The sequence below is a fragment of the Hoplias malabaricus genome, chromosome 4, assembly GCF_029633855.1.
Source record: "Hoplias malabaricus isolate fHopMal1 chromosome 4, fHopMal1.hap1, whole genome shotgun sequence".
In the NCBI taxonomy this organism is placed as follows: Eukaryota; Metazoa; Chordata; class Actinopteri; order Characiformes; family Erythrinidae; genus Hoplias; species Hoplias malabaricus.
The window spans coordinates 30,159,985-30,179,474 of record NC_089803.1 but is presented as its reverse complement, the minus strand read 5'-3'; the positions used below and the strand labels follow the sequence as shown (position 1 = coordinate 30,179,474).

The window sequence follows — 19,490 nt, the reverse complement described above, 5'->3', positions numbered from 1 at the left end:
CGAGGATGGGCAGCTCAGACTGACGATGAAGGAAAATCCAAAATGAAGGAAAGGCGAAGCGGGGCAGTGTACTCTTTCCCAGTTTTGCATAAAGCCATATTAATAAAATATAAAGATTCACTTTGTTGTGCAACAGCCTGGCAGAGTGTGTCCGTGTATTCTGGTTTTGTCTGGCTTTCGACGGACCATATATTTTCTTCCAGTTGTAAAATGCCTTGTTTCCTGCTGGATTTCAAATTATACAAAATATGCCCCTGCTCCAGCCATGTACACCCCTTCTAGACAGACGAGCATTGCATGCTTATGCACATACCATGTTGTCAAGTGTGTAGGCACCCTAAGGGGTGATACCAGGATTGCATTATTGGAAGAAGGCAAGCTAATGGAAGCATTGTGATTGACTGGGCACAACGCTTCTGCTGGGTAAGCACTGGGTCCTTGCATTCATGTACATATTACTCTGACACGTACACAGTATAAATATGCTCTCTAAACATTGTTATAAACCAAGTACAACCCTTAATGACAATGGTATTCACTGATGACAGTGATCTCTATTAGCAGGACAATGTGCCAAATTGCAAAAAATATATATGGAAATGGTTTGTGGAACTTGACAAAGGATTCAATGTGTTAAAGAAGCCATCTGTAATATATTTACAGAACTCAGTCATAAAATATCCAGGGTGTGTAATCATAGGTTAAGGAAACAGGCTGAGATGAGGAACTGGTATCTCTGATAGCGGTGCTGAAGCACATTCTCTTTGAGAAGTGCCCAATCCAGAGCAGATCTCTACTAGAGTATCAGACTGAGATCCAGTCTTCTGTGCGGTCACAGCCTCTGTGATGTCCCAACCCACCAGGTTACCAGGTACACATAATAGCTGACACAATCATAGTATGTGACAAGCAAACAGAGATAATGTTAGATTTTACCAGACCTAAAAAGTCTCTTAAAGAAGTGCCCTCCTTAAAAAATCTTCATGACCAGAGACAGAGTAAAATAAGAAATCATGGCCATGTGTTTGAATTATATGGAGGCAGTTTAGTACAGTCACCTATGTATGTAGGTGTGAATATATAGTTTGTTTGTTTTATATAAAGAAAGTGAGGGGTAGAGTCAATGTGTTTTAAATGGATAAAGTGAAATAACATTTGCTTCCAAAAAAGTTTAAGCCAACACTATATTCAGCAGTTAAAATGGAAGGTGGAGGTATTTGAGTATTCGAGTAAGATGTCAGGAAATAACGCCAGTGAGACTTATAAATTGACCCATTTAAACTGTGAATAAGAAGCAAAGATCAATGATATTAATGGTGGAAATGAAAGGTAATATGTAATACTCTCTTTTTGAATCTGTACTGTAGTTCTCATTTTAAATGTCAGTAGTACAGATCGCTTCTTTTATATTGTCCCCCAAATTCCCCAGACCTCAGTCTAATCAGGCATCTGTCAGATGTGCTACCTTGCAATTTACAAGACTTCATGGATCTGCTGCTAATGCCTTGATAGCAGACACATCACAGAAAATCTTCTTAGGTCCTGTGTAGTTTACACATCTATGGATCAGAGCTGTTTTGAGGGACAGAGGGGAACATATACAATATTAGGCAGGTTTCATGTTATGACTGATCAGTGACTTACTTTTTAAGGCATTATGCATGTAATTATAACAGCCTAAAATGCACAGGCTTATGACAGGCATGCAAATGCATTATTTATGTCATACAAGTCTTGATTGCAATTATAAAGCCTTCTGTATAGAGGTCTTTACAACCTCCACGTTGTATAGGTCCCATGCAAATTTTATACATTTTGCCTGGAACCAGCCAAACCACAAAGAATTTGGGTGAATTTGATAAGAACAGGGTCTTTCGTGGTTTTTGATTCCAATTAACTTTTTATCTAGTTCCTGATTTTGTCGTTTTGAAGGTCACCCAAACTCAGTGCATTTCAAAACCTTGGAGACCTTGAGGGGAGACAAGTTTTCAGGCACTTTTGCTTTTGTTATGTAACATACTTACAGTGCACATATCAACATTGCATTAACCTTTGACTTTATACAAACTCTTATTTGAGTTATTTTTCAGGCATGATTCTGACAGCCAGGCGAAGGAACTTCATCAATAGCACCTCAAACTGTCTCATCAATGTAATGTTAAAACACAAGCTGAGCAGCATCAGATGAGCTACTGTCTCTGACTTTACATCTAAAAGGTGGACTAATGGGTGTGTCTAACAGAGTGGGCTGCTTTTAAAACTCCAGTGACACTGTTGTATCTGATCCACTTGTACCATAACAACACACACTAACACACCACCACAACATCAGTGTAACTGCAGCGCTGAGAAGGTTCCACCACCCAAATTTTGAGCATTGAGGAATAGTGTGAATCTGTGCAAACAATGTATACAGAGCAAAAATGGACTACAGTTTGTAATTGTAGAACTACGAGGAGCTGAGAGAATGGGCAATGTAGAAACAAGAAGGCATAATGGCATTATGTTATGGTTGATTTGTGTATGTTATATTTATATATAAGCACTGTAATTATTAACTATGTTTTGTTGATCACAGCTTCTGTTCTTGATTACTTTTAGGCCTATTCTTATTGATCTAAATGCAAATGTTACTACCTTTGCCACTACTCCTTTGGAAACACCAGCAACGGGAACATAGTCTTTATGACTATACATACCTTCTGCATTCTTACCAGATATATTTGTACCAAAAATGTCCAAACACACACACACACACACACACACACACACACAGAAATAGGGAGAGAGAGAGAGAAAGAGAGAGAGAGAGTCATTAAATTGTCCTACTCTGATGCAGCGATGACTCTCTTATTTATGAGTTCAACTTCTCACAAAAACAGGATCAGTCACTGCTGACAGCTTTACTGTTGTCTTTTACATGAAAATCTTGTCCGACACTATTTTATCTCTTGAGTTGTGCAGAACTGTGCAAATCATATAGTGTTGGTTCTCGAGCAAGACAGAAAGGACACAATAAATTTCCCTTATGCATAAATAACGTGTCTGGACATTGGCCCTGCATGTATTTTCTAGGCAAGGGAGTTTTGAAATATGTGGAAGACACGGCTAGCATTACGTTAAGCCTTTCAGAAATCTTATGCAGTATATTGTGACTATGCATATGAATCAGGCTGTTAATAGTACCTTCTGTTTGTAGACTTAACACTGATGTGACGTCTATGAGGTCCCATTAGAACTCGAGTCAAAGGATTGAATGTGTGCAAACATTATATTTTATATAGACAGTAACTCTGACATAATCTGTACATCGACCTCTGTATATTAATCAAGTTCTATTTGCTAAATGAGCCTGTGTTAGCTTTAAGGAGAGATCAATTTCAATGCATGTTCTCACGAAAAAGTTGTTGAATAATGGTTTGTTCCTGTTTGGTCACAGTGAGCCTTGTTTATTTATTTTAATGTGCATCAGTGTCATGATGGGCAAGGGAAACAAAGGTGGAAGCAAATGTAGAGATAGGAACAAAAAGTTTAATAAGATAACAAAAGAAAATACAAAACACCAGGATAAGGGAACAAGAAACACAGAGACAAGGGCAAGAGGAACACAAACAAGGAATACAATGAACAGCAAACACAGCAGAACCAACACAGGCTTTATAAACAAACTGAACAAACTAATCAAGAAAGCTGTCTTTATTGTTGGGAGTCAAATGGGACACTGGAGGTGGAGGCAGAAAAACGGACACTTACGTTGCTGACCATTATAGAAAATACTTCATGTCCCTTGCACACTACAGTGGACAAACAAAGAATCACGTTCAGTGGACGACTTATACAGCTGCACTGTGCTAAGGAGTGGCATGTGAGGTCATTTTTCCCACCGCAATCAGACTTTACAAAGAGTCTCATTACTGCAGGGATATGATACTACTGTTCTCCAGCTGTCTGAACTACATACTGTTACATGTCCAGTCAATACTGTCATTTATACCATCATGATGCACTCATTGTCACTGTTTTTTTTATCTTCAACTTCACAACTTCACTGACTCTGAACACCGTCAGTGTAATAGTAATTATGCTGTTCTGTTTTTGACATGTACGTTGTCATTTATGTATACAGACATTTTTCACTTCTGTTGTAACATATCACTTATGTTTCTTAGTGCAATACCTGCAAAGGCTGCTTATGTGTCAGATACAGAACTCTTGTGCACTATGTACACAAGACACTACAGTTTCTACAGGGATAAATAAAGTGTTATATTATCTTATCTTGAAGGCAGATATAATAGGGATTACCTGTGAGATGGGCCACACAACCAGAAACAGCTCACAGGTGTGGAAAGTGGCCAAAGGAAACACAAGCAAGTCTAAATGGGACAGAAGACCAAAATAACACAAAGAAGACAAAAATGGGCTGAATCCTTACAATCAGAAAATGAACAACAAAAATGTGTTGAATTGCTAAAAATTAGTCTTCTGAAATTATATTTGTAATAATTTAGGAATAATTAATTTGAAGAAAGGTATCATAAAAACATAAAGCACATGAAAGTAAAAAGATTAACAATATCCAAAATCCTTTTCTTGTACTCAAGGAGTGAGGTTTCCGTGACTTTGACATATTTTTTTTAATTATTTTTGCTTTTTTTACAGCTATAAATTATAAAACCTTTGAAGCCTGATCAAGTTAAATTTCTGCATTTATTTTTCAAATGGTTTCAATTAAGAGTTTTGCTACTGCATCCAAGTTAATCTACATTGCCTAAACTGCAATAACAGAATTTTAAACCGTGTATAAGCTAAATTAACAGTTTTCCTGAGCTTGCAAAGCGAATGCAACTCTATTCAGAATATTACACTAAAATTTTTTGGGATTTAAATACAAATAAATATTTTTACTATTCAAAATGAATATACATATAAATACAGGAGCAAGAGTCATTGTAATTAATAATTAATTTTATCATTACAGGTGCTTCAGAATGTTGTAGTTTCAGTAATTTCAAGAAATTAAACCCTCTGTTCTCATACCATGTCATTATTTTAATTCAATGATGTTCCTGATTCTATAAAGTCAGCACTTGCTAATTTGTTTATGGAGCAGTAGACTTCATATTCATATATACACAGAGCATGGAGAAACGAACAGTTTACTTAGCTTGGGTATTTCATGCCCATAGATTGTATGTAGGAGTGTACACAGTGGAAGTACAAAAGATATTATTGTTTAACTGACTTCTGTTTTATTGACTTCTCGTTTCATTGTTGTGACATTTTAGGTTTATTTATTGATCACTTGTCACAGATTTTATTAGTGTCTGTTCAGATTATTTTAACAACACTTACATGTATACAAATATATTCACAGATGATGTTTTGATTTGTGTGCTACATGTTGTACATCTTTGTAAATTCTTGTAAATACAAGTCTCTCTCTTTAGCTATGACAAATTTCTGTAAGGCTCTGATGCTATTCAGATATGAGAACATAAATAATGTAATGAGTATTGAATTGTAGTGCATCACTCCAGTGAAAATATTATCACTGCTCCACAGGCTACAAATGGAGGCTTTATGCCCCTCTAGCCTACTCTTTGTATTGAGCATGTTGACCTTAATTAAACTTATGTGCAAGTGTATCAGAGAGTCTCGTTTTGCTTCATGCCTTTCAAGTCATGCAAATGCTTCTGCAGGGTAAGAGGATATAAAATCATTTATTATTTGCATCATAATACTGAATGATATGTACATTTATACAGTAAAGAACAGTTAGCAACACATAGTGTTATGCTAAGCTATGAAAACTAATGCAAAATATTTAAATGAGAGCTCCTCTGTTTAATTAGCACTGAGCCGTGTGATATACTGCTAACATGATGAGGCTACGCTATTTCTATTGGAAATACTAGGCCTGCAGTATTGAAAATAGATAAATACTTGATTAAAACGCAGTTTCACTCTCAGCCAGGAAACAGTGTCTTTACATGCCGACGCAGATAAGAAATAACATTCTGGTTACCATTCTATTTATGGTTAGAAACCTTCCACTGACAGGAAAAAACGTTCACAAGGTATCAGATTATGATGGGAAAAAGTGACAGTATAGCAAACAAAGCATAAGATATATTTATCAGGTCTGAGATAGTCTTTTACTTAAACTATTTATTTGCTTCAAACTCTTTATACAATACTTTCAATTAAATAACTTAAACTTACTAAAATGTAAAGATCACATGGAACTGGTGGCACTGAGTATGCATTAACGATGCCAGTGGGGTTAGGTATAGCCTTAGTCACCAAGGAGGCCACTGTGGATTTAAGGTTATTGATACTTAATGGTAAGGTAAGACTGTACAGCTAGCTTGGAGGGGGATAGTTCTGGTATGCCAGACTTCAATGTTGAGCTTTCTGGAGGTGTTGTGGGCTTAATTCAGGGAAACAATGATGAGGGGAGGTGCCTACCTGATGGCCCCTGTGAAGAGCTAGTGATGCAATGGGTGGTTGATGGGCTCAATAATTACCATAGATGTTAAGGGTAGCTGGTTGCTGATCGGATCATAAACGGCCACAGCAACCTTGGGTGCAGCTCTAGGATTGGAAAAATTGAAATTGTGTGAGAGTGTGGTGGGCCCTATGTGCAGCTCTACTGGATTAGCATAGGATATTTTACATCTTATCTTGTGTATGATTATAATTTAACAAATTCTCATGCATTGGTCCATCTCAGTCAATTTAAAAATCATGTTTAAAAGTATGTCTACTCCTTAAGAAGGTACTTATTTTTAAGAATTGTTTATTTACATATTCAAATAATTTATTTTTGTGACCAAAAAATCTATATATGCATGCAAGTGGTAATTTTCCAAAAAATGCTGAACCAATATTTTTTTCTTTCATTTGAAAGGAAATATAAACCTCAGGTTCATTTATTTATTTATTGTTATTATTATTGGAATGTGTGTTTGTATGTGTGTGCCTGTATGTATGCTTATCTTATCTGAGTTTTTGTATTGATTTTGTAAGATTTCTGTGTGGAAAGGATGTGCTATATGCTTATACTGCCTATAGAGCCTATACAGCAATGAAAATGAAGAGAAGAATAGAGTTGATGTACGCTAATGTATTCATGTGGCACTGTTTTCTTCCCAAAGTTCAAAGACATGCAGCCAAGTTAATTGGACACACTAAATTAGGCATCCCTCACAAGTCAAATGGATGAAGTGGTTTGGAATATGAATGAATTAATACATTTACTAATGTAATGTTTTTGATTATAGAGGGTGAGTCAAAAAATTTCTTGGTCCTGATAATATGTGGTTTCAACTTTGCCTTAGTGTGATTTAACTTGTGTTAGTGTATCAAAATAGCATCAAAATGTGTTCACAGACAACAGTTTTCGAAAGTGCTTCTGAGCCCATGCAGTGATTTCCACTACAGAAGTGCCACCATTTTTTTATTATTTTAATTATTATTATTATTATTATTATTATTATTATTATTATTATTATTATTTTACATTTTGCACAGCATCACAACATTTCTGGAAATGGAATTTGACATTTTACCTCCAAGGATATTAGTTGGATGATGCATTATGGATAACAGAAGCCACTACAGGCTTGGCTCCAGAAAATGCATTATCAGTGTTTCACAGCTCAATGCTAAATGATTTTAGCTGATGCTAAGCTATGTGTATGGTGACCATAGGTTCTTGTGTAGCTGATCCTTGTGCTTTTTATGGATTTATGGATTACTATGTGTGCAATTTTGAGCATCTGTGTCTATATGATGCACCTTAAACTAGCTGCATTCACTCAGTAAAACGGGTTTCTATAAATACGTTGCAATACTGTGTTGATGAAGGATACGCAATTTTCTTTTAAATTCTCCTGCTAACCCAAATTATACATGCACCAATGTATTTCACTCAGCTATCTATAATATATAGCCTACCTAAATATATAATTAAAACAACCTGACTTCTATTCTAATAAGCATCTGCTGTACCCACCATTATTTCTAGACCAGATGTTCAAGATGAGATTAATTTTTTTTCTCCATCACAATATTACATAAATGATGGTTAGAAACACTAGAATCTGACAAGCATCTGAAGGTGGGAAGTCTAAAGTGTCAATATAGCATACCACAACAGATGGTCTCTGTAATGGACAGTCAAGGTCATTTGCAAGACTGAATTCTAATACATTTGCATTTTCACTCTGTAGGTTAATTACAGGGTTCATGAAAATAATAGAGCTGAGGTAATGTATATTATTCATGTGGCAGTAATGTACACGTTCAAATCAGATAAGTGCATCAGTTGTTAGGTATTCTTCTATACCACTGCAAATAGGGCATAGTTTTAGTGTTTATAACAATGAGGCTGTAATTGAACAAAGTATAATATAATGTATGTTGCGTAATATAATGTACAGTTAGCAGAACTTCATTGCAATTTACATATCAAAACATGTTTTTCATGTTCAGTCACACTCTAAATATAGTTTCCACAGTTTTTTGTGTTATTTTGCTCTATACAGATAAATATATAAAACAATCCCACAAGCTCGCTTAAACCAGAGTACAGTACAGTTCAGAGAGTTCAGTGGATATAAATTCTAGATACCAGCAAATTTGCATTATAAAATTGATCACATAATTTATGAAAGAGTTACTTCTTTGTTTAAGCGTTTAGCTGTGGTGTCTAAAGTGTCTAATTTGTCCTAATAACACTACAGAGGACTAAAATGCAACAACTATTATTTTCTTAGAATAAGGATACCAAATTGCAAGTATAAACACATCTTTAAAGCATCATCACTGCAAGTATGTTGAACTTTTTAAGGCTTGTATTATCTCTGTATAATTTAGGTTATATTAATAAAAAGTATCACTATAACCACACATGCCAACCAAAAACCAGTGTGGAACCCAAGGAACGTCAGACACACATGTCTTTCCAATCTAACTCAGTATTTCCATGTTATTTTTAAATGAATATTTTTGAATATATACGGTTTGAAATGGGACATATTTTAACATCACGCAGATGCAGATATTTGGGTACAAGTATTTACCACAGTGCTTTGAGACACGGGTTTCTCAGCGACGGTGGTGACTTACTGTCCCTGTGTAGCACACAGCAGCACATTCTGGCTAATGAGAGTGGGAGGCAGGGAGCTAACAACAAACACAAGACTGCACACCTCCACGTGAATCAGAATACAGAATACAATACTTCTAGCTCTAATTCTCATAAGACAGACAAATCCCTTTTCTACTGAACTAATCAGAAGGCAAAATTTGCTTTTGATTTGTTAAATTTGAAATGTGCTTATAGTGTGAGAAGAAGAAAAAAAACTCATGTTTTATTTTGTAGCTAAAATTCAATTACTGTGCACACAGCTAATGGGTTCTGTATCATTCAGTTTGGACTGTAGGCTGAATACTAGAAGAATTTCAACCTATATGTCTAATCAAAATTCATTATCATTATTAATACTGATACAGAAAATGACTCTATCAGTAAAACCAACATTTTGTACATTTTGATGATTAAATAATTATTGAATGTAAATATCTAAAAGAGAGTTTTAAGTATGTGAGTGTGAGTGCAAAGAGGTGGTTTAAGCAGGCTGATTTGACTGCTGGTTTTATTTACAACCAAACAGTAGTAAACCTGGTATAACTAGAAGACAGACTGATACAGACAGAGAGAAAATGGGTACAACATTACTGTCGTAGCACACAGGGCAATGAAGTGAAAAGCATTTTCTCCCAGTAAGTACATAGTTAGCTGTGCACATTTACCACTGAGAGCAGATAATATGCAAATATTGAGTATGCACATTAACCTGTTTTCACACTCATCTGTTGTACATTTGCACTGGTTGCTTGATTCGTGCTTAACAGTGCATTTTCTATATTACATTATAAAAAATAAATAAATAAATAAAAAACAATGTTTTTCATACAACAATAAATTTATTAAGTTAATAAATATTCATGCAGATATATACAAATAAACCAACAGGATTTTACAAATTAAAACTGTATGTATAAAAATAGCTTTGGCATAAATAAAGTGTATAAACTGACTGTGTGTCAGTGTTAGTGTAACTTTTACGTTTGTGTGTGTTTATTTTCTGTAACAGCTGGTTTAGAAAGTGAGCAAGGAGTCATTTTTTCCAGTTTTCCGGGAGCAGCCATTTCCATTTCTCACCCTGCAGGAAACAAATAGTCAGTTACTGTTACCGAGTTTAAGGTAATGATTATTCACAGGTTCATTCAGTGTGTACTGATGAAAAGTGATGCATTTGTTTGCAGGATATGGTGTGTACAGCCTTTCCACATAAACATTACAGAATCTTGTCTTGCAGGTCATTGATTAGTAACTCACTTTTGGAAATAGCTGAGCTGATTTAATGCATATTATTCATGTAGAAGTAATGTACACATGTAAATCGGGTAAGTTTAATGCATCATTTTTTTAGTGTACTATTATGCCAGTACAAAATGTTATAACATGCTAATCATATTTCACAATATTTTATTAACTTAATTAACAAATTAAATGTAAACTGCTTTTGTTTTTTTTTACTTAGCTCAAAAGAAAAAAAAGAACTTCTGTGGGTAGGTTGTACTTTTTGCCTGTTTGTTGTTGTCATTGTTGTGATATGTCACATTTGGTTGCTCTAGTTCAATGAGTCAGTTCACCATAAGTATATGAATTTGTTTACTGAAAATACAGTATTAACATTGTTTTGGTAAACCAGCGTAAAACAACAGTGCCAGTAATTCACTCACCTTACTTCCCCATATTGACTCAGTGGGTTTGGATTTGAAGTCTTCCAGCATCTTGTGTGTGTTCCCCTTTGAAGTGAGCCCCTTAGAGCTGGGAGTCTGTCGTGGTTCAGGAATCTGCTCATAGGTGTTCTCTTCTGTGAGGAAACGGTTAGGAATAGGTTCTCGAGGCACTTCAGCATATGTAACATCACATGTCTGCTGAGGTTTGATGGTTGTGGCCTGCTTTGTGTCTCTGGGGTTGACAGGCTGTCCAGCTAGCTGGTAGAACGAATGATCAGATAGCTTATCGAGACTGTGACTGTAGCCTGGCAGTGTTTGGCCCAAAACTTTCCTTGCATTTTCTTTCTGGAGGTTAGGAAACAGTTGTGGTGGGCTGGGAGAAGGTGTGTTTAGCTTGTATGAGTGTTCTCCCTTTGTGTCATCATCCAGAAGGGGCAGTGATCTGCTCCTACAATCTGAGAGGTTGAGTTCTGAGTACACAGTGCCTTGTCCAGGAGCTGGGCTCCACAGGGCTCGGACCCTTTGATGGCCAGACCATCGAGGGTCACGTCCCTCCATTTTGGGCTCAGGATACTTGTCTTTAGGCTGCTCCAATTGGGCATACAGCACATTTCCTTCAGAGCTGTTCTTCTCTTCTAGAGAGTTCATCTTTTGTGGGATGCTTCTTTTTGGAACTGGAGGAACTGCCTGTACATAACATAACAATTTAGGTAAATCATAAAACAGCAAACAATAGTCTCTGAAATCATAGATTTATCATTGTAAAGTTTAGTAAAAAAAAATTATATATATATATATATATATATATATATATATACAATTAGTTTTTAGCATTTCACCTACTGCGTTGTACTAAATCTAATGAAACAGGACTGATTATGAATTCAACTGACCAGTGTTCTACAATGACTATGATGTTAAAATTTCAGCCATTCCTAGCTAAAGAATATCTCAGTATAATATTAAAAATATATATATTATTAATTACTTGAGTGGTTCTATTGCTCCTGGATGGTATTGCTGGGGGTTGTTGAGACTGACTGGGGTTCTTTTCAGCACGCTGGTCGCACATGTTTCTTGCTGTTTTTACATTTATTCCTGGTTTCCCCTTTGGCTCAAACTGCACCACATCATACAGTTCATTCGTAGAAGTCTACAAGAGAAAAAACTCAACTCAGTTAAACCCTTTTCAAATGTCCAGTTTTTTATGTCCAGTACATATTGTAAAAGCTGCACCATTATTATTCTCTTAAACTGTAAGGACTATAGAGCAATAGAAACAGTCGAAAATCCCACACAGACACACACAGACACATACACACACACACACACACACACACACACTCTCTCTCTCTCTCTCTCTCTCACACACACACACACACACACATACATACATATATATATATATATATATATATATATATATATATATATATATATATATATATATATATATATATAAATTCTTTATAAATAATAAATAAATAATAATACATTAGTAACCAATTTATAAGCTTTTATAATGTATAAATTCACAGTGTACATTGTGTGGTGTGTGTGCCTTACCTCAAAACAAGACAATGTCAGATATTCCCCAAATGGCTCAATGGGACTGGTCTTGTAAAACTCGATCAGGCTAGTTAGTGTATCGTGCATCTCTGTGTCTCCTGACACAATAAATTGGCCCTCTTTATTCTGGTTGATGACAAAGTGCCGACACCGGTCACGTCCTCTGAAATAACATGAAAATGTTTTCTGCCTGAAGCTTCGAAGATTTCATTTGAACTTTGGGCATCTGACCAATTTCCTCATTTGCATAAAGGAAAAATGCAAACCATGTAGAGAATGTTTTTCACTAAATTTTGATCAGAAAAAGTTGACATGCCATGTCTTTACTTGAGGAGAGGTTTTAGGTTTCAAATGCATGTGTAATGGGTAAATAAATTTATACTCACTTGTAAGAGAGGATGTATCCAGTGGCTTTGTCACTAAGACGAATAAGGAAACAGCCCAGTTGTTTATCTTTCAAATGTTCTTCTGCATCCCTATTTCATAATACAGATAAATGTAAAAAAATATATAAATAAAAAAAAATTAAACAACATAATCTATAGTAAAATTAATGAGCATCACACTTGTCACTGTTGGAAAAACACTATATATTTTTGGTCTGTTCTTTTTTAATTTTGTGCCTAAATTTAAAAAATGCTTGCTGCCACATTTCTTGTGTGAATGTTACATAATGAAAGGAAGAATAGAATTGATCAACAATAAAATAAATTATTTTTAAAAGAATAGCTTCTACAGAAAATATTATATTGAAAGTAAAGTTTTCTTTTCTACTGGAACGATTACCATTTTGGAAATAATGTTTTGTTTATATATCATAATTGTGATCAACACAGTCACATATATGATGTCCGTAGCTAAAACAGCAAGTGCTTTGGGGCACAAATAAATGAATGTTTTCTAAGCATAATACCACTGATAAAATATATGTACTCAGAGCTTAGAGCTATGTAAGAGCTTGACTGCTTCATTCAGTCTCAGTGAAGCAAACCTCCAAAATCATTGACATAAAGAAATTATATACTACCAAATCTTCCATTCAGCAACACTGTCTTTTACTTTGATATGTCCCAACACACTCACTGTTGCTCTAATTATGATTCTTACTTTCTGCTGATGAGGCCCTCAAACCAGGCTGGAAAATTCCCTTCATGGAGAATGATAGGAGCCTGTGTCTCGGTAAACCATTTGAGGGTCAGTTCTCTCAGCCTTCTCTCTGTGCTGTCTGGCTGGGTGTCGGCTGCTGGCCGTCTCTGCTCCATCCTTACTCGCTCCTAGACAGGGTCAGAGAGGGGAAGCTTTACAAAAGACACTAAGCGCACCCTGCCTTCCGCTATACCCCTAAGCTACACTGGAGTCAGTCTGCTGCCCTCATTTGCCTATTTTCCACCTGATGTCATAAAATGCCCCAACCCAGCTCAACACACTCATTGTTCATGTTTATCTTACCTGGGCTTGTCAGGGCAATCTGGTTACATTTTACTATCTCTGCCCATAATCCTACTCAGAGGGGTAAAAAAGGGCAGCTCTATACATATTTAGCACTTCTTGGGCAAGGTTTAATTTGTAATAGCAGTAACTGCAATGACTTGAATTTTCCCAGAAAATACAGTAGCTCAGTTTTATGATGAGTCAGTATTGAACACTGTCAATAATAAAATTACACTGTGTCGGGAAGCTGAATCCTGGCTGGAGATGAGAAATAGGATGGTTTATTATAAGTATAATACTATATGATGCTATAATATATAGTAAAATATATAATATGCTATAATAAATGTATAGTATATTCAGGTCTGATACATGAAACTGTAAATTATTGTTTTATATATCAAGCCATATTCAGTAACGGTTATATATTACACATTAGTTGTTGTGAAAATTAGGTTATTTATTTACAAATGCCAGGATCACAAAAGTGGATCCTCATGATATTGCATGCGCTGAGGCCGACATTGAAATATTTTGAAGCTACATCTTTAGTACTTTTAAGGCAATGACCATTTTTACCTTCAAGCAAAACATGAGGCAGGACTGGAACCTGTGTGGCTTGGACCTCTTCTCCATTGAGTGTCTTCCAGTGAGGTAACTGATCTCTGACTTGAGGCTACACAGACTAGGGCACCGCAGATTTTGCCATAGAGTTTCTGAGTACAAACATAATAGACATACATATACATTTATGATAATAGACAACAAGTGATACATTTTCATGGACCACACAGGTCTATTATAATACAAAACAAAAGTGCAGTAAAATACATTTTTTATATATAATTGAATTTTAGTAAAAACCTCTTTACCGTGAAAGGATATTGTTTGATGCCCTAAATAAAATGTTCATTCAATCTGTTTATTAGGTTATAGGTTTCTATTTAAATGCACACTGTTTAATTCCACTGCTATGACTACATAAAAAATTGAAATGGCTGATAAATGTATTTTGAAAAAAATTATTATTATAAATTATTCATCATAAATGAAAATTGAAACTAAAACATTTAAAATGAAACTTAAATGAAATTATTTATCATAAATTAATATATTCATATTATATATATGTATTTATGTATGCATTTTCAAATTCAAATATTTCAAAAATCTTGAAAGCAACTGTATGAACCAATAGAGACATACCTGTTGTTGAGCGTTGTTGCATGTGGTATGATTTGAGTCTCATATTGCTAAAGGCAGATGGTCTCTTCAGCTGCTTCAGAGGAAAGAAAAGGCGTTCTGAGGGTGTACATACACTTACAGGACTGATATACATTGCTGACATTTACATTACATACTGTTCCATGGGGCCTGGAAAATTAAACGTGTTGAGCAATAGGTAAAGTGAACAGCTCATGTCTGAGTATATGTGACTGTAAGCTGAGAGGGAAAAAAAGCACATACCACACACACACAAACACAGACACTGACACACACACATCTGAGGGTTTTCACCATCTTAGAATTTCCTGAAGAGAAATGGAACCAAGCAGGCAGAGGAAAGAAATGTGGTCTCTGTGTGCGCAATCACGGTGCGACTGTTGCAAGCAGTGATGAAGCTGCTGGAAGGCAAATTGAGTGCAAGAGAAATGATCTGCAATTTACAGTCATAGTACTTCATTCTTTAAGCCTAAATTAGAAGTCCTTGAAACCCTTCTGGCTGGAAAACCGCTACAGCAACAACAGAAAACAACCATATTAAAAATGGAGTTGTTAAAGTATTTCTGCTGTTTTATGTTAAACATGTCACACAATATTAAGGACTGTTGTTTTGTTCAAGGAAACTTGATTTTTTTTTTATTTTTTATTTTTTATTAACAATGCAACAATGCAGCTCTTAATCATACTTGTCAAAGACAGAAAAGGTTATTAACAACAGCTAATGTAAATCACCCATTTAAATGACCAGGACCCAGCAGCAGATTCTAATTTAGAAATAATACCAACCAGTTTCATTGTATTTTGTAATGAAATAATGCACATTTAAATGTAATAAGCTTGATATTTTAAAGGGTTTATTCAATGTTTTGTCTTTTGCACTGAAATACTTTCCTCTAAGTGAATTCCACAGTTATAATTCCAGCTTGGAACTCACCTTTAGAATATCAGTTTGCGTACAGTAAAATAGAGGTCACACATCATGGTTAGCCTGGGTTTCTACTACTGTGTGGTGGCCTGACTTTTCCTCACTGTGAGTAGGAAAACATCCTCATCAGAGTTAATGTGTCACAGGTTTTACCCCGAGGCCTTTCAGCACTGACACACCAGCCTTCATTCCACAACTCAGACCACCACTGTGGGATTACAGTAGGTTTTATTTCAAACTACTGGGTTTAAGGGCTACTGGGGATTTTGTTATTGTTTATTTCTTTGATGAGTCACTAGTTAACCATTGCTAACACCTGCCATTCTCAATGGACAAAATCAGTGGCTTGTCACATGATCAATCTGTGAAGTAATGAAGGTGTGTGTATGACTAATCTATGAAGACTCAGGTTGTTTACGTCTCGACTTTTTCTGTGGAGGAATGGACTGCATAAGTGTTGTCAACGTGTGGGGATTATGTTAAGAAATGTGTGTCAGTCATGTTTTACCCAAGTGCAAACCAAAAACTGTACTCTTGCTCATTATGACAGGACAGTCTGTGGCATAACAGAGGTGTTTTTCTTATTTTCAAAAGGAATGGAATAGAAATTTGAAGCATTCTTTTAATGTAATTATAAATCGGTGTAAATACAGTGAGTGTCATAAAATGACTACAAATGAAGTCAGCACTGATTAATTTCCATTCTTTGTGGACACCAAAGATTAGTGATAGACAGGAAGTGTTAACTGCTCCATGTCTAGAATATGAGATACGTCTGCCGTAGGGGGAGATCTGAACAGCTTGACATTTTTGAAAGGTCGCACATTTTAAGAGACAAGAGAGAATGTCATGGTGATGTTTTTGTTTTTTTGTGTCAGTGACCCAGCGGGGGAGAAAATTATTCTTAAAACCATTAGATGTTAATGATTCTGTATTAACATTTGAAATTATATATATATATATATATATATATATATATATATATATATATATATATATATATATATATATATATATATATATATATATATATAATTCACTGAATATCATAACATTATAAATAAATATATTATACATTATTATATTGTAAAAAAAAAGCTATGTTTAAAATTTGCTTATTTCCATATTGATTCATCAATTTAAGCTGCCTGCAAAACTTGTCATGCTGAGAAAAAATATGATGCAGATTTTACTGATATATTTTTTTTTTTCATAAAAGGTATTATTTCAACAGCATCCAGTAAAATCAAACAGGCATCACTTTCATTAGTTTCATACAGAGACTGCTTTGGTACAGGAAACCAAAGTGTTTCCCTCCTAACCGTCTCACTTCTCAAATTAACAGCTGCAGCAAAGTTATGGCAAACAGAGTCAGACGTTAAAGCATAAGGCAGACTGGAAACACACCGTTTAACAGCTCACCTGCGACAAAGCTACTTTCTTTTGCTAAATTTATATACTATCTATTCTATCAAAGCTATTCAATCAGTCTACTGATAAAACATAACGAATAACAAACAGAGGCACAAAATATTCATTATAATAACAAGCAAACTTGTAAAGTGTCCTTACAAAAAGGGGACTATCAGCGAATGTGTAATCCTGTAATGTGTATGATTGAAACATATGGCATACCATAATTTGTATTCATCAAAGAAACAGACAATTCTTATCACTCCTTTTAATTACAGTTTTTTTAATCTGGTTTATTTTTATTTATTTATTTTATTTTTGGAGTGCCCCACATAGCAGGCGACTCCGATCCGGATCCGTTTATCCTCCAGTAGATCCGTGGTGTTGTCATTACAACAGGTATATATAGCTTGTAGCTACTTTGTTGGTATTTTGTAGAGTTCCAGTTACTCACTGTAGCTCATTTGTTGCTGCACAATTCATCACTCGACCCCTTCCAACAGTGGAACCCACCTTAGGTTCTCCATTCTCATTACAGCAGTGACACTTACAAGACAGTGTTTGAGGTGGTTTTGACAGTGGTGTTTACGATGGTGTTGACAATGGTGGTGATGATGTTGATGTTCAAGAAAAATGTTTCGTAGTAGTGTTCAGAATGGTTTTCGTGGTTATGTTGAAGGTGGTGTTTGTGGTGATGTTCACAGTAGTGTTTATGGTACTGAAAGAAATGTATCAGTCACAGTGGTGTTATTGAGGTTTTTACATATATTAGTGTAACTGCTGGGTTGAGAGTGTTCCTCCAATCAAGAACATCTGGACAGTTGCAGTTTTGTGATCAGATTCTGGCGATCACAAATCATCACACATCAACAGATGAGCTATAGTCTCTAGCTGTACACCAGAAAAGTGGAGTTAAAAAGGGGTTTCTGATATAAATTTTTTGGAATGTATACAGTGTCAAAACAGTACTGAGAGAGTTATTTTACAAACTTTAATGTGTTTTGCATTAATATATTTATTTTTCAGACTTCTTTGCTGTACTGGAAGAACAGACTGACACATCTTCAAGGTTTGGTGCCATGTTAAATAGTGAAAGGTACCCGACTCTCCCTAGAGACTCTGGAAAAGCGAGATGAATATGAACATAATCTGCATTTACAGGGAGATCTAAAATTATAAAGAAGGCATTTGCAAATGTAAATGTAGGTGGCAATGTTGCAGCTGTGACTTTAATGTTGCAAATGTGACTGACCAGTTAACTGTATCCTAAATTATCAAGTTATTTCTTAGGATGTTTAACAGTGGTGTTTTTGGTGCTATGAAAGACTTAGGAATCTTGATTTTTATAGGGATAATGAAGATTTGGGGTCCAATTATGATACAAATAATACTTATTTTGGAAATGTTTTAGATTTTGTGTGTAATAAAGAAATTTTAAAAATTGGTCCTAAATATTTACTTCACTGAGTGAGTTACATTTAGATAAACATTAATTAGTGACTAATCAGCTTTTTTGTTAGGTATTTTTACTTAAGCCATGTCATGCCTGAATGACCATCCAAAAATGATCTAGGTTTTTATTTTACACATTTAATTTAAAACATTTTTTCCAGTTTTTACTGTTGTGCATATACCCATCCTCCTACACACAAAAAAATAATCATTACTGATCGATTTTATGTAATATGAGTACACTTTCTGCTGAAATGTTTTCTTACTTCCATACATTTATATATATATGTGTGTCTAAGCTGTACCACTCACAAAATGTAAAAAAATAAAAAAACGAATGCGCAGCAATGTACTTAAACCATTATCTGCCACCATTTCTGTGATCTTGGCCAATGCAGAATATGCAGACATTCTGTGGTTCCATAGCTCCCTCTAAGGGTGATAATTGTTTAAAAGACAGCGACGTCCATCACAGATCCACATTCCATGCATCTAAAATATCAAACCTAAGCTATTTTATTAAATTAAAGACGTAACAAAATATTGCATTAACACGTCCACTTGTCTACATTTTCTCTTTAGTTTGGAGCATTTTCTCTTTAGTTTTGGACAAGAGTAAATTAAGGCAGGCCTAATACACATGCCCAGACCTCATTCA

General features: G+C 35.1%; 1 protein-coding gene across 1 annotated transcript; it reads right to left on the bottom strand.

The window, feature by feature from the left end:
* Positions 1–10,047: 10,047 nt before the first annotated feature.
* On the bottom strand, positions 10,048–15,166 carry LOC136695679 (SH2 domain-containing protein 2A-like). Its single transcript, XM_066669900.1, has 8 exons — positions 15,025–15,166; positions 14,398–14,534; positions 13,495–13,661; positions 12,774–12,863; positions 12,385–12,550; positions 11,807–11,971; positions 10,819–11,505; positions 10,048–10,235 (listed from the first exon to the last, which is right to left on the bottom strand). Exons 1-8 carry the CDS (start codon positions 15,164–15,166, stop codon positions 10,191–10,193), a joined length of 1,599 nt encoding a protein of 532 aa, XP_066525997.1. The 3' UTR covers positions 10,048–10,190.
* Positions 15,167–19,490: the final 4,324 nt, after the last annotated feature.